This window comes from Onychomys torridus, chromosome 10 (assembly GCF_903995425.1).
Source record: "Onychomys torridus chromosome 10, mOncTor1.1, whole genome shotgun sequence".
NCBI classification, from domain to species: Eukaryota; Metazoa; Chordata; class Mammalia; order Rodentia; family Cricetidae; genus Onychomys; species Onychomys torridus.
Window position 1 is genome coordinate 28293561 of NC_050452.1, and position 13579 is coordinate 28307139.

The 13579-nt window shown below is 38.5% G+C and overlaps 2 protein-coding genes across 3 annotated transcripts in view; both read right to left on the bottom strand.

The window, feature by feature from the left end:
* Poln (DNA polymerase nu) overlaps positions 1-10037 on the bottom strand; it is a 158282-nt gene extending 148245 nt beyond the window's left edge. Inside the window, exon 1 of the mRNA XM_036201016.1 lies at positions 9981-10037. The gene's annotated coding sequence lies outside the window, so the exon portion shown is untranslated. The remainder of the gene's footprint in view (positions 1-9980) is intronic.
* On the bottom strand, positions 499-10046 carry Haus3 (HAUS augmin like complex subunit 3). 2 transcript variants are annotated; one of them, XM_036201018.1, is made up of 5 exons: positions 9981-10046; positions 8017-9064; positions 6635-7071; positions 4165-4393; positions 499-2319 (listed from the first exon to the last, which is right to left on the bottom strand). In XM_036201018.1, exons 2-5 carry the CDS (start codon positions 8923-8925, stop codon positions 2086-2088), a joined length of 1809 nt encoding a protein of 602 aa, XP_036056911.1. In that variant the 5' UTR covers positions 8926-9064; positions 9981-10046; the 3' UTR covers positions 499-2085. The 2 variants fall into 2 exon arrangements, with proteins under 2 accessions (XP_036056911.1, XP_036056912.1); XM_036201019.1 differs by having other exon boundaries at positions 9835-9992.
* Positions 10047-13579: the final 3533 nt, after the last annotated feature.

Consider the following 13579-nt stretch of genomic DNA (forward strand, 5'->3'; position numbering starts at 1 on the left):
TGACAAAATTTAATGTCAGAGTTTTTTTCAACTGCATTAGGTTCACCTAACAAAAATAAATGTATGTAACGTGATACAATAATTGACAAAAATGCATTTGCTTGATGGATTATAAAAATACAGTGCATGGCCATTTTCTGTCTATAGTTTTATCCCAAAAATGTCCATAAAACAACATAAAATATGTAGTTTTTAAGACTGGCAAACCATATCACAAAGGTGAAGAATATTCTTAGAGGCATTTCCTATAGATGAACTCTTATAGTATTTAGTATTTGACACAGACATATCATAAAATGATCTCTTTGGGAACATTTGATAAAATAACTGATAGGCTGCCTAGTGTGGTGGTATATACTGATAATCCCAGCATGGTCAAGGTAGTATCATGAATTGAAGGCCAATCTGGGCTACAAGACTTTTTTTAAGACTTTATCTTAAAAAAAAGAGAATTTAAAAATCAAACTAAAAAGCCACTTCAAATCTTTAAAATAATTATCCAACATTTTCTTTCCTAAAAAAGTAATTTAAATATGTATCATAAATCCTTTAAGCAATCACTTGTACATAATTATGAAACTTAAATTTCAAATTTCATTACTTATATCGCACTGGTTAAAGCTCTAGTATGGGCCACCAGAACCCAGTCCTTAAAATGGAAATGCTCAAACTCTGGTACAAGGAGACACATTTAAACTTCTCAAAGGTTACAATAGAGAATTAGAGGAAAATACTTTGAGCAGCAGAATTTACAAAACACTGGTTATTGAATATACAATATTATGACTTTACTAACAGAGGATAAAATTCAAAAATTCAGTGAAACCACACATAGTACGGAAATCTATGTTTCTGCTAGCTATCAGGTATTAAGTGACTAGTAAAAAAGGTCAAGTATGTAGCTAGCATACATACACTGAACAAAGGTATAACACATCCCAGGGCTTCAGAGTCCACAACATATATAGGAAAGCATACTTTAAGCCTCTGTGACTTTTGAAATTCGGTGTTTTCAGATCACAGTTGACCTCAGACAATTAAAACCTTAAAAAACAAAACTCAAAATTCTACAAACTTTTGAAATACTCAATAGTAGAAAATGCCAAATTAAGATTTAATTCTATTTAAAACATGTGTATACCATGGTTTTTTCCTACAAGTAAAAATTTGCCAAGAGTAAGTGGCACCATGCAAACAGGTCATGAGAAGCACTTGGTAGTATGCCTGATGTGATGGTGTTAATCTCAGCACTGGAGAGGTAAAGGCAGGCAGATCACTTAAGTTCAAGCCAGTCTGACCAGCTGGTGCTACAAAAGCGTAGCACCTCTACTGTGTCCATGGTTACAAGGGTTAAAAACCCATTGTCACGAACTGAATAGCCCCTAACTTAAATGAGTGGGACCAAATTGTTTCAGATATTTTAATTTTTGTATATATATAATTAGATATTTTAGGGATAGGACGCAAGTCAAAATGTGAAATTCATTTATATTTCAGACAAGTTTTATACACATAACACTGAAGGTAATTTTATAATTTATGTATTTTGTGATTCTGACTTGTCTTGTAAGATCAGATGTAGAATTTTTCACTTGAGAAACATCCCAGTTGTTTATAAAGTTTCAGATTTTGGAGTATTTAAAAATTTCAGATTAGGGAAGTTCAACTTCACACTGAATCTATTAAAATGTTCTATTGATCTTAAATTTATAAACTTAGTAACACTGAAGCTGATGAGACAGGTTAATCACTGCCACCAAGACTGATGACCTGATTTCCATCCCTACAGCTTCTGTGGTAGAAGGATAACATGATTCCTTCAAGACGTCCTTACCTTCACATATTCATCATGGTACACACTAATGTATATACACGCATCCCTCCCCCTCATAAATGTAAAAGAAATTTATTTTCCTTATTAGTTTATTAGTGTTTATTGGAAATAGCCTCCTAATATTTAAAAATTGAAACATAGCAAGCATCATAAAGATTCAGTTTTTAGAAATCTTCAATCTTTTTTTTTTGGAGCTGAAGATCGAACCCAGGGCCTTGTGCTTGCTAGGCAAGCGCTCTACTGAGAAATCTTCAATCTTTAAGACCAGAGGCCTTAATCTTTGACTGGTTTTCTAAATTTTCCACAACATCTTTCAGATAGTCTTCATCTTTAAAAAAATATACATATAATTCTCTTTCCACTTGATGCAATTTATTAGTTGCCAAAATTTTTCTTTTTGTCTTCACATCAGCAAGAATATCAGTAAGGAGATGATTTAGTTTATTCAACTTAGATTCAACTTGATGAAAGTACTCCATTAACTCCTGCAAGGGAGAAAAAAAGCTTTATTTCAAGAACTTTATCCTTAACACCAACTAAAAACTTTAAATATAACTTAAAAGGAAATTTTATTGATTTAATAAATTCTCATAATCATAATAAAAAGCCGTATTTGGCTGGAGTGGTGGAACATACTATTAATCTCAACACTTGAGAGACAGAGACAGGAAGATCTCTTAGTTTCCAGAATAGCCTGATCTGCATAGTTAATTCCAAGCCAGCCAGGGCTACATAGTGAGATCCTATCTTTAAAAAAAAGAACTAAAGGAAAACAGAAAGATAGGGCTGTAGAGATGGTTCAGTGGACAAAGGTACTTGCTATTAAGCTTGATGACCCAAGTTTGATCCCCCAAAACTACATGTTTAAAAGAAACAAAAGATCAATTGTCCTCTGATCTCTAGGCAGGTGAGCACGCCTCCACACACAAATATAAATAAATGTAGTAAAATTTTTAAAAAGAAAACTAACCCTCAAAAGACTGGGCATAATGGTGCTCATATTTGTGATCCCATCAGTAAGAAAATTGAGACCAGACTGGGATACACATTTTTTTTTTCAGATATCAACATATCTGAATTGAAGAGGCATCTTATTATAGAGACCATCATGTGGTGGCTATTGATGGCCAAGCACTCTTTTCAGATAAGCACAGTGACTCACATCTGTAATCCCACCACTTGAAGACTGCTACAAGTCTATGTAGCAAGTTCCAGACCAGCAAGGGCTACATGGTGAGATTCTGTTCCGAACAAAACAAAAGTTTTCCCTAATACTCTTGATGCAGAAAAATGTGTCAGTTGTGAATCACAAAATAATTTAGAGCAATTTGGAATTAAGCATGAGGTTTTAGAAGTAGTCTACTCAGGTTGGGGATTTAGTTCAGTGGTAGAGCGCTTGCCTAGCAAGCGTAAGGCCCTGGGTTCGATCCTCAGCTCAAAAAAAAAAAAAAAAAAGTAGTAGTCTACTCATTTTAATTGGCTTATTTTCTCCCTTTAAAATATGCTCAACAGTAACACAATGATGGGCTAGAGACACCTCAGTAGACAATGGCACCTACAGCCAAGCCTGAAAACCATAGTTCAATCTCTGGAATGGAAGATATGGTAGAAAGAAGGGAACCAACTTCTACAAATTGTCTTGATTTCCACTTATGCATTATGGCACCCCCACACAACACACAAATAAATGTGTGATTTAAAAAAAAAGTAACAGGCAGATCTCTGTGAGTTCAAGGCCAGCCTAGTCTACAAAGCGAGATCCAGGACAGCCACCAAAACTACACAGAATAACCCTGTCTCGGAAAAAAAAAAAAATTAATTTTAAAATTCTGTACACGATATTCAAAATTATCTGAATATGTGTTAGGCGTTACAAAAAAAAAAATAAGTTTTTATATGGTGGTATATGCCTATAAGCCCAGTACCCAGGAGATTTTGAGCTGGAGATCAGATAGACTACACAGCAAGACCCTTCTCTCTAAATAAATACATTTTATATTAGTGTAATGGGATAGGGTAATCTTTTCTTCATGGTATTTTCTTTTAAAAGAAACATTATTTTTTAAAGATTTTTTTTTTTACTTGAATAAGTATTTTTGCTTGCATGTGAGTATGTGTCCACATGTGTGCCTGATAACCACAAAAGCCAAGGATGTCAGAACCCCTAGAACTAGAGTCACAGATGGTTGTGTGCCACCATATGGGTGCTAGGAATGAAACATGGGTCCTCTACAAGAGCAGCAAGTGCTCTTAACTACTGAGCTAACTCTCCAGCCCCTTACAATAAGCAAATTTTTAAAAGCATTTTAAATTTCCTAGGTAACACTCACCTGATCACAAAGCAATAACTGGTTTCCTCCATGATACAAAGCATCACAAAGCATGTCCACATCGTTATTCAGTTTGGACAGAAAGAAAAAATGCTCTTGAGTAGATACTGACAACTGATCTTGTATTAGAGAAATATCTTGTTTCAATTTCTCAGCCACTTCCTCCAGGTGTTCATGGGTTATAAACAATTCTTTTTTCTTATTGTCTCCTTTTAAGAGTTGATAAAGCCTAAAATACAAAATTTGAAATTAAATAGAGCAAAGTTCATGTTAGTAGTTTTCAAAATTATAATCCACCATATTGAGTCAGGGATAGTAATAGCTAAGTAACAACTGAAAAGTAGTAATTTATGTGTTTCTAATATTGAGCAACTGAAACCATCACAAGAAACTAAAGTAGGTGGATCACTAAGTACTAGCAAATTCAAGGCCACCGAGATACTATCTCAAAAAAATAAATAATTATTTAAAAGAAATATCTGAATTTCTAGTTTCTCCATTTTCCATATTTTAGATATAAACTTCACCTTGATTTTCAACTGCCATTGGTTTACTTCAAAATAAGCTTCAGTGATATGTCCCAAGAAAACACTTCTTTTACACAACACATCTATGATGTAGCAGTAGCAACAATGGCCCAGGGAAAAAAATCAATCTTTAATGCCTATTTCACAAGACTGTCATGGGATTAAAAGAGAAAAACTAAAAATGTAAATATTGTAAAATGTAAACAACTAAGATATATATAAATGGCCACTAACAACAATACTTCCTACATTAATTTGTTCATTATTTTGGTTGGTAAAAATCCTGATAATTAACAAGACCATTTTAACATTTCACTTAATGGCAGAACAACTCATCAGCCTATAAGACAAGAGAAAAATCTAACATGTTATACCTGCCTTATAAAAAAAGACAGTCTTTTACTTATAATATTATACATACAGCTTGCTCTCTTCACACATACAAATCTTTTTTTTTTTTTTTTTTTTTTTTTTTGAGCTGAGGATCGAACCCAGGGCCTTGCGCTTGCTAGGCAAGTGCTCTACCACTGAGCTAAATCCCCAACCCCACACATACAAATCTTAACAGACTGTAAAACTGGTTTAAGTCCAAAGCTGTCAATTACAATCTTGAGAACTATAACTATACAATTATACACTGGCACATTCACATAGATCATGATGTTGATGGTAACCCCTAAAATTAAAACATTGAGGCAACCCTAAGTCATTCATTTTACTAATAAGCAACAAAACAATTTAGAGTATGTTATTCCAATCCTACAGAAAAATGAAGAACAGGATACAAAATATGTGTGTGTACACGTGCATGGGAACATGGGCTACAGAGAGGCCAGAGGTTGATGTTAGGGGTCTTCCTCAACTATTCTCTGTCTTACTTTTTAACAAAGTCTCTCACGAATCTAGAGCTCACCTATTCAGTGAGACTGGATGGCCAGCAAGCACTAGGGAATCCTTCTTCCTCTACCTCTCCAGTGTAGAGATGACAGGAGTGTACCACAGCACTTGGCTTTGTTATGTAGTTTCTGAGGGATCAAATTCAGGTTCTCAAGCACTTTAGTGACTGCACTATCTCCCTAGCCCTGTCTCCCTGCCAGTTCTTTCTTTCTTTAAAATACAAAGTCTCATTGTGCAATTCAGGCTGTCCTAGAATTGTTGCTATGTAGCCGAAGCTGACCTCAAATTCAAGATTCTCCTGCCCCAGCTTCCAGAAACTTAAAGGTATAATCCCATCACCACACAGGATTTAAAACACAAGTGTTTGCTGAACATTCTCATTCTACAGTCCATGATGGCCTCAAACTTAGTATCTTTCTACACCAGTCTTTTTTTTTTTTTCCAGAGCTGAGGACCGAACCCAGGGCCTTGCGCTTGCTAGGCAAGCGCTCTACCACTGAGGTAAATCCCCAGCCCCTCTACACCAGTCTTTTAGGCACTAGAATTACAGATAGTGAGCCACTACACTAGGAAGAACACAGACTTTTTAAGTCTACTACTTTAGCATTCTAATTCCAGTAGTTTCGTATCATCAATTACTTTAGATATCCAGGAAAGGCCAGCTTTCATTTTGAGTGGTCTACCTCACCAGAGAGGGAAATGAAGTCTTCTATTACCACTTTCCCCAAATACAATCAGTATCATGCCCAGCAAAACCTATGACATAAAGCTGTATTCAAATTTCCTGTCCCAAATCTAAAATAAATAATGGTGTCTAAAGTGGGAGTAACATATTTTATCTTTTATTCCAACGAACTGACTTCAGCTCTAAAGTGTCTACATTCAGACCTAACATGAACAGAAAGGGAACAAAAAACTTTTAAGAAAAGCAGAAAGGTCATTCTAAGTACAAGTTAATTTTTTAAACCTTTGCAATTTCTGTTCAAACTCTCTAGTATTTCACACAAATAAAAAAAAATATTAAGGAAACAATGACATATACATACCTATGAGCAGAACAATCTTTAGTGTCGATGGGAGTCCTGGAATTTAACTGCTCAGATGCTGATGGATCTGTTAACGTTGCTAATTGCTGACAGAGCACATTTCTTTGACTAAGTTGTTGAACCAAATTTTCAAGTTGCCGATATGTATCCCAATGTCTTCTCAACTCAATTTCATATGATAACTGTACAAGCTCAAATGAAGCCTTCTGCTTTATCAACTGATTTAAAACTAACTCTTGTCTTGCTGTATAATAATCTTGTTTTGCAATCTGTAGATCAAAATCTCCCTTTACAACTGGCATGTTCAATAACTGGGCATTCTCTTTTACCACAGCAGGTAAAATTTTGTCTTTTATATGAGTGATTTGTTCTTCAAGTTTTAGAATCTCACTGTTCAAGCTAGAAATTTTAGCATCCATATTTTCTTTACCAATAGCCTATATAAAGAAAGCAATAACATTTTAAACTGTAAGTTTAAATTTTTATTTTAAAATTATTTTCACTTTTTTAGGTGGTCAGATAACATGCTTAATGAATAAAAACTAACTTATTAGTATAATCCAAAACTAGTTTTAAAAGGGGAAAATATGGACTAAGTCAAGAGAAAAGCCAGCATGAATTACTAAACTTCAGTGCTTTTACACTATATATGATACAGTGATGACTAACTAGATCTCATCATTACCTTAATTATAAGTTTATCAGCATATTACTCATTGATAACAAATGGAAGATTTTAGTTTTTCTTAAAATTATCTCAATAGGTATTTTCTTAGTTCACCAGCTGATTACTGCACAGATTTACCAGACTTCTTTTATTATTTCAAATTTTTTGTCTGTTGTAGTAACTAATTTAATGCAGGTATTCTGATTCAGAAAAATCTACGTTTTCATTCAACTATCTAGTGGTTACATTATCAAGAAAGCAAGTTTCTAAAGAGTACAGATGAACAACTGTAATAGATCTATACATTCTCAACAAGTAAAGACGAATTCATTCCACTGAATCCTGAACTTCTGACTTCATTAATACCTCGTCAGAGAAACAAGGCAGAATAACCACAATCAAGCAAATAGTCTCTTTGGCATGTATCATAAAATAAAAACACCAGTTTAATCTCTATTTGAAATGACACAAATATCAAATTCATAATGCAAATTAAGGCATTTTTGTTCAGAATTAACAGATAGTATGAGTGAAGATAAAATTACTAAGTTCTGATAATATGATTAATAATATATTTATATGACACACATACTACAAATAAGTATTAAGCAAATATAAAATTAAAATTAGGTACCCTCTTTCTAAAGGAGTAGCAGTATTAAACTTCTATTTCTAACAATTATAATACAAATTCAGTCTTATTTCTTATGTTTACCTCGCTGGTTAGGCTATGAAGGTTCTCTTCTGCCCATTTTATACTTGACTTCATGCTCAAATTACTCGCTTTCAAGTATATGATCTGTTGTTGGGTACAGATGTATGCTATCTGCAGCCTAGCCATCTCCAGCCGTCTCTCCCCAAGGATTTCTTCATTATCACAAAGAGATGGTGTCTGTATATCTAAGAGTTGAAAATTTTCCTCATTTGAACTTTCAACTACTTCATGTATACCCTGAAAGAACTGCTTTTTTGTATATAAGGTTAAGGCTGCCGTGCTCTGCTCTTCTTGGCTTATATATTTTTTCAAGGAAAACTGAGATAAAAATACCATTGGATTTGTCCCTTGACCTAAATTAGAATTTCTGAAGAATATCATCAAATTATTAATTCCATCAGTGAGAACCTGAAGTTCATTACTAAGCTTAGTATTCACAGCATTCAGGAATCCCTGGCTCTGTTTCAGCTTCTTAGTAGCTTCCTCTTGTTTAGCATTTAACGCCAGAGATTTGTAGCTAGTTTCAGAAGCCATCAACTGGTATTTATTCCGTCGCTGAACTTTTAGGTTCTTTAATTTCTGCAGAGTTTGAACCTCATCCTCTAATTTCTGTATCTCTGTGTCATCCAGTGTAGGTGTCTTCAAATCAAAAGTTTTACACGTTCTAAGAGCTTCATCCAACGCTGTTCCTTCTAAGATGGGCTTGCCTGATCTTTGAAGGATGCTGAAAGCTTCCAATTCTTTTGCAGACAATACATTCTGTTCATTCACATTCCCACAAAACCATTTCAAAAATGACTCATCTTCAACAGCCTCAAACAGCCAGTCAAAATCTTCTCCATTAAGACTATCAGCTTTAGGATAACCAATTTTTTTCAATGTTTCCACGAACTCCTTTCCACAACTCATAGTTTAACTACCCCTGTTTCTTATATTTGATAAGAATCTATGGTTATGATTTTTAAAAACTAAATTCAAACAGAAAAAAGCATATTTACACTAAGTCCACAGAAGAAGAGGGAAAAAATACAATCTATAATGTGTTTTCCTGGAGGGGAAGAAAACAAGTATTAGACCACAAACAAGGCAAATGCATTTGAAACATATAGGTAATTTTATGAGATGACATCAGGAAGCTACTTAAATGAAAGGCAGATGCAGGTTCTTTATCTGATGCAAATAAAGCAAAACATCAGCAATTAGGGCATTGCTCTGGGCAACAGTAATGAAAATCTAATTAGTGAAAAGCTAACAATTAAGATCTTATTTTTTCCAATGTTGAAATTAGTTACAATACACTATATTTTGTAAAAATAATAGTTGTTTTCCCCTGTCGTTTCTAGTTAGGAAATAGAAATGTCACTTTTTTTTTTTTTTGAGGAAGATCAACTAAATATTTACCTCAGTCAGCATTCATCAGGTTCAAACGACTCAATCTCCAGATTTAACCAGTCTAATGCAGAGAAAACCAGGGCAAACTGACAAGTTTCAAAGTACCCAGCAGTTATCAAGCAAAAAGTATTTTTTTTTCACCCAGCGCACAACGATCCACGATTTGAGCCCGAAGGTCAGTAGCAGTGGCAGGCCTTAAAATCTCTAAAACGTTTGACATTCTGAGAGCAACATCTCGGGGCTGGTTTTTGTGTGTTTCTGAAGTATCCAGTTATGATACTTCGGATCCCTAATAAAACACATCCACAAAAGCACCGGATTGCTGTTTTTAAAAGATGCATAAAGGATAGGAGTATATTTCAGGTGTACCGCTTGCCCGGTATGATTGAGGACTTCTATCCGCAGGACCCGGAAAAAAATACTTACCAACCCCCGCCGGTGGCCAAGCACCGCCAGCCCTGGCAGGAAGCCTCAGCCTCCCGCGCACCCCACGCCCGAGCCCAGTGACCTCTACCGGCGCGGCTGCAGGAGGGGAGCGGCGGCCTCGCCAGCCCGGAACCGGAGCCCCTTACCTCAGGCGGCTCCCGCCGGCGTCCCCAGCTGCCTCCAACCGCGCGCGCCGCAGTGCCTCACGGGAGGGCCGGGACGCGCACGCGCACATAGCAACAGTACGCTCAAGCGTCGCGTCGCCGAGAGGCCGAGAGGGAACGGCTGACCTGCCCCGCCCTCCACGGAGCCAAGAGCCAGGTAATTGGCTCTCCCGCCCGACGCCCAGCCCCTTAACTCCGCCCCCGGCCCGCGGTCCTTCCCGCTAGGTTCAAGAGGATTGGTTTCCTCACTGGAGACTCCGCCCCCTCCCAGCCACGCCCTAGCGTTGTCACGGGTTTCTTGGGGCTGAGGGGCTGCCCAGGGAGCCAGGCTTCTCTGGATCAGTTAGGCCTCCTGCCCTAAGAATGGCTTGTAGTCTTTGACACCCCCAGGAGACAAAAGCCTGAGGCCGAACAGACCCCTTCCCCCGGCACGGTGACCTTGGTATTGGTAACAACGTGTTTGTATGGGAGAGAATTTGTTCGTTTTTCTAGCAGACAAACCGCATTTGGAACTTGCCAATCTCTTGTTAAGACGACATATAAATTTGCAAGGTGTGGGTTTGATCATTAGAAAAAATAGTACTCCCCTCCAGTTACAAACGAGGTGGCTTATCGGACAAAGTTCTAGGCTAGTTACTACTAGGTAGAATTCTACTCCTGTCCCTGTTTTTTAAGATTATTGATTGATTGATTGATTTACTTTACGTATGAGTGCTCTATCTGCATGTACACCTTTATGTCAGAAGATGGCATCAGATCTCACTACAGATGGTTGTGAGCCATAATGTGGTTGCTAGGAATTGAACTCAGGACCTCTGGAAGAGCAGCCGGTGCTCTTAACCTCTGAGCCACTTCTCCAGCTCCTTGCTTTTTTGTTTGTTTGTTTGTTTGTTGAGAAAAGCATTTGCTGCATGGCCCAGCCTGGATCTGATTTCAAGATCATCCTACTTTAGCATCTCCAGGTGCTGGGGTCATAGGTATGAGTCACCTTGCCCAACTCTTAATGTTTTTAAAGAGAAAAAACCAAAACAAAACAAAACAAAAACTAACATTAAAGCAGGTAATTTAAACTGGAGTTGAAGACATTTACTATTAATTCTTGTTTTACTTTTTATCCTCCTTTTCAAAGTCACTAACATCTAAAGTGAATAAAAACAAACATTACAGGGGGGAAGGTCTCAGCATGGTGCCTCATCTGGGGTTAGGAAATCAGGGGGACAGGCCCAGAAGGGCCCCTGGAGTTAAGCTGGAGGTAGGGGCTCAGCAGGGAGCTGGTGCTAAGTGGGTTTTGGCCAGAGGAAGTGCAGGCTTCTGGGAAATTTTGCTGAGGAGGCAAAGAGTGCGAGAAAAAGAGCCAAATGACACAAGACGAGGGGGCGGGAGCGCTGAGAGGGTTTTTGGTTTGGTTTTGTTTTAAGATGGGAGGAACTTGGAGATATTTATAGAATGTGAAGAAGAACTCAGAGGAGACAAAATTAAGGATGCCAGAAAGACAAAGGGCTACTAACGCAGGATGAGGTCCCCCCAGAGCAGGAGGCACAACCTGGAACCCAGGAGACCTCCCAGGAAACCCACTCTTCTTAGTGACTCCTGGGGGGGTTCCTGGCCCCCAACTCTCCATTTCGAGTTGCTGACCACAGCTATTTGTTTAAAAGGTGTTTGTGAGGCCATAAGAAGCCATAAAAATATAAAGATTAGAACAGATCAAGCCCCTGAGTACAAAAGACAAACACAATGAGTTTAATTATTCAGATCTGGGAAGTTTTCCTGGAATTGGATTAGAAATTTAAGAAGGCAAATATGTTAAACTTATTTCCAAGACAAGCTTGTTTTCTACTCAAAATCAGTTGTGGTTTTAATGGGGTCAAGAGGTAAAGGGAAGCCGGGAGCTCATCTTTCCTAAGCAAGCCTGTGAGAATGTAATGGACAAAACCAGCCTAAATGCAGGACAGGAGGGCAAGCCTATGCTGTTTGCCTTCTCTACTTCTTGGCTGAAGTTTTACTCTCCTGTCATCAATATCTTAAAAGTATTTTATGTTTTAGACAGTATCTTTTCCGCATACAGCTGTGATGTTAAAGGTTGTTTGCGGATGCACTTTAATGGAAGTGAAGAGATCTACTCTCCAAACAACATGGAGATGGTACTGTTTTTAAGCCAGGGAGTGACAGCCTCAAACATGTGTTAGCTTGATTCTGCATTTGTTTTTTCAAGTCACAAAGGGTCTGAGAAGGCTGGCACTGGACAACTCAGGAATGGGTAAAGGCAAGGGAACCCCAGGAGCTGGCAGAACCCTGGGGGCTGTCAGCCAGTGAGATGTGGTCTGGCAGCTTCTTCCTATTGGTCTTGTTCTTCCAGAAGAAAGCTGACTTTCTTTAGACCATGGAGTTGGGGGAGGCCAGATTTGCTTTTCATTGTGTTTACATTCATGTGACAAACTGAAAACTCAGTACCAAACTGAGGAGCATTTAGGTCTGCATCACTAGGAAGGGGTCACCATGGTGGTGCGTAGGGATGGGTCTTTGGAGCTGGAAGCTGATAACAAGAGGCCTGGCAGAGTTTAGGGCCCAAGGGAGCCCAGCACCTCAGATAGGCTGAGAGCCTCAGGTCTGTTGAGGCAGACTGGGATGAGAGCCACTACAGCTCCCTCCCCAGGCCAATGGCATAACTCTGGAAAAATCCAGAGCTCCTGTGCTCCAGCTGTCTGGCTAAAGATTGAAAAAGAAGTCATGCAATGTCCCACTAGCAATTAGTCCAGATGAGTCCAGCACCTGTTTATGCAGCCATAATCTCAGCATCAGTGTGATAGAGAAGGACAAAGGCTCGGGGCTTACTTGCAGAGGAGGCTGGGCTTGAACTAACCATGAGTTCCCAAATGAGACGGCAAGGACAATGGGCTAAGTAGAAGGTAGGCTAGGTTGAGGTGAAGGACAGGAGACAGCAGGCATTTGAGTTTAATTCTGGGGATGAAGAAGTGGAGGAGCAGCCGGGCCATCTTGGAGCTACTCTGGCAGCCAAGAAGGAAGTAGACAAGGGTTCAGATTCATAGAGGGGTCTCATGTGGGGGCAAATATGAAGAAATATAGAGATAGGGCTAGGGAGGTGTCTGGTGGGACTGGGGTAGGGGCAGAAAAGCTATGGAAGGAGTACCATCTCTGAGCCTTATGTTTCCTGCGAGACGGACCCAGCATGATTAGCAGGTACTAATTATGCAAAGTATTTAGCACAGACCATGGTGCCCACTGCTCCCAATAGAGAGCAGTAGTGGGGTAGACTCAAAACCACATTAATTGGGATTAAATGTCCATATTGACATCAACACCCAAGTCGTACCAATTCTGGGTTCCCAATTGTGTTCACATCAGAAAACATTCTTTTCTCTGAGTGACCTTCAACTGCTCCAGAGGCTGTCCACCCTTTCTTCCCCTGCACCCAACAGAAGGCAGGGAAAAGCAGGAGTACACACATTCAAGAATCCAGAGCCCATTGTTGCCTGCTGGGAGGACTGATCCCCCCAAGATTCATGGTTCCACCCTAAAACTTCCTATCAGGTACCACTAGGCCATCTCCAATGGGCTCTACA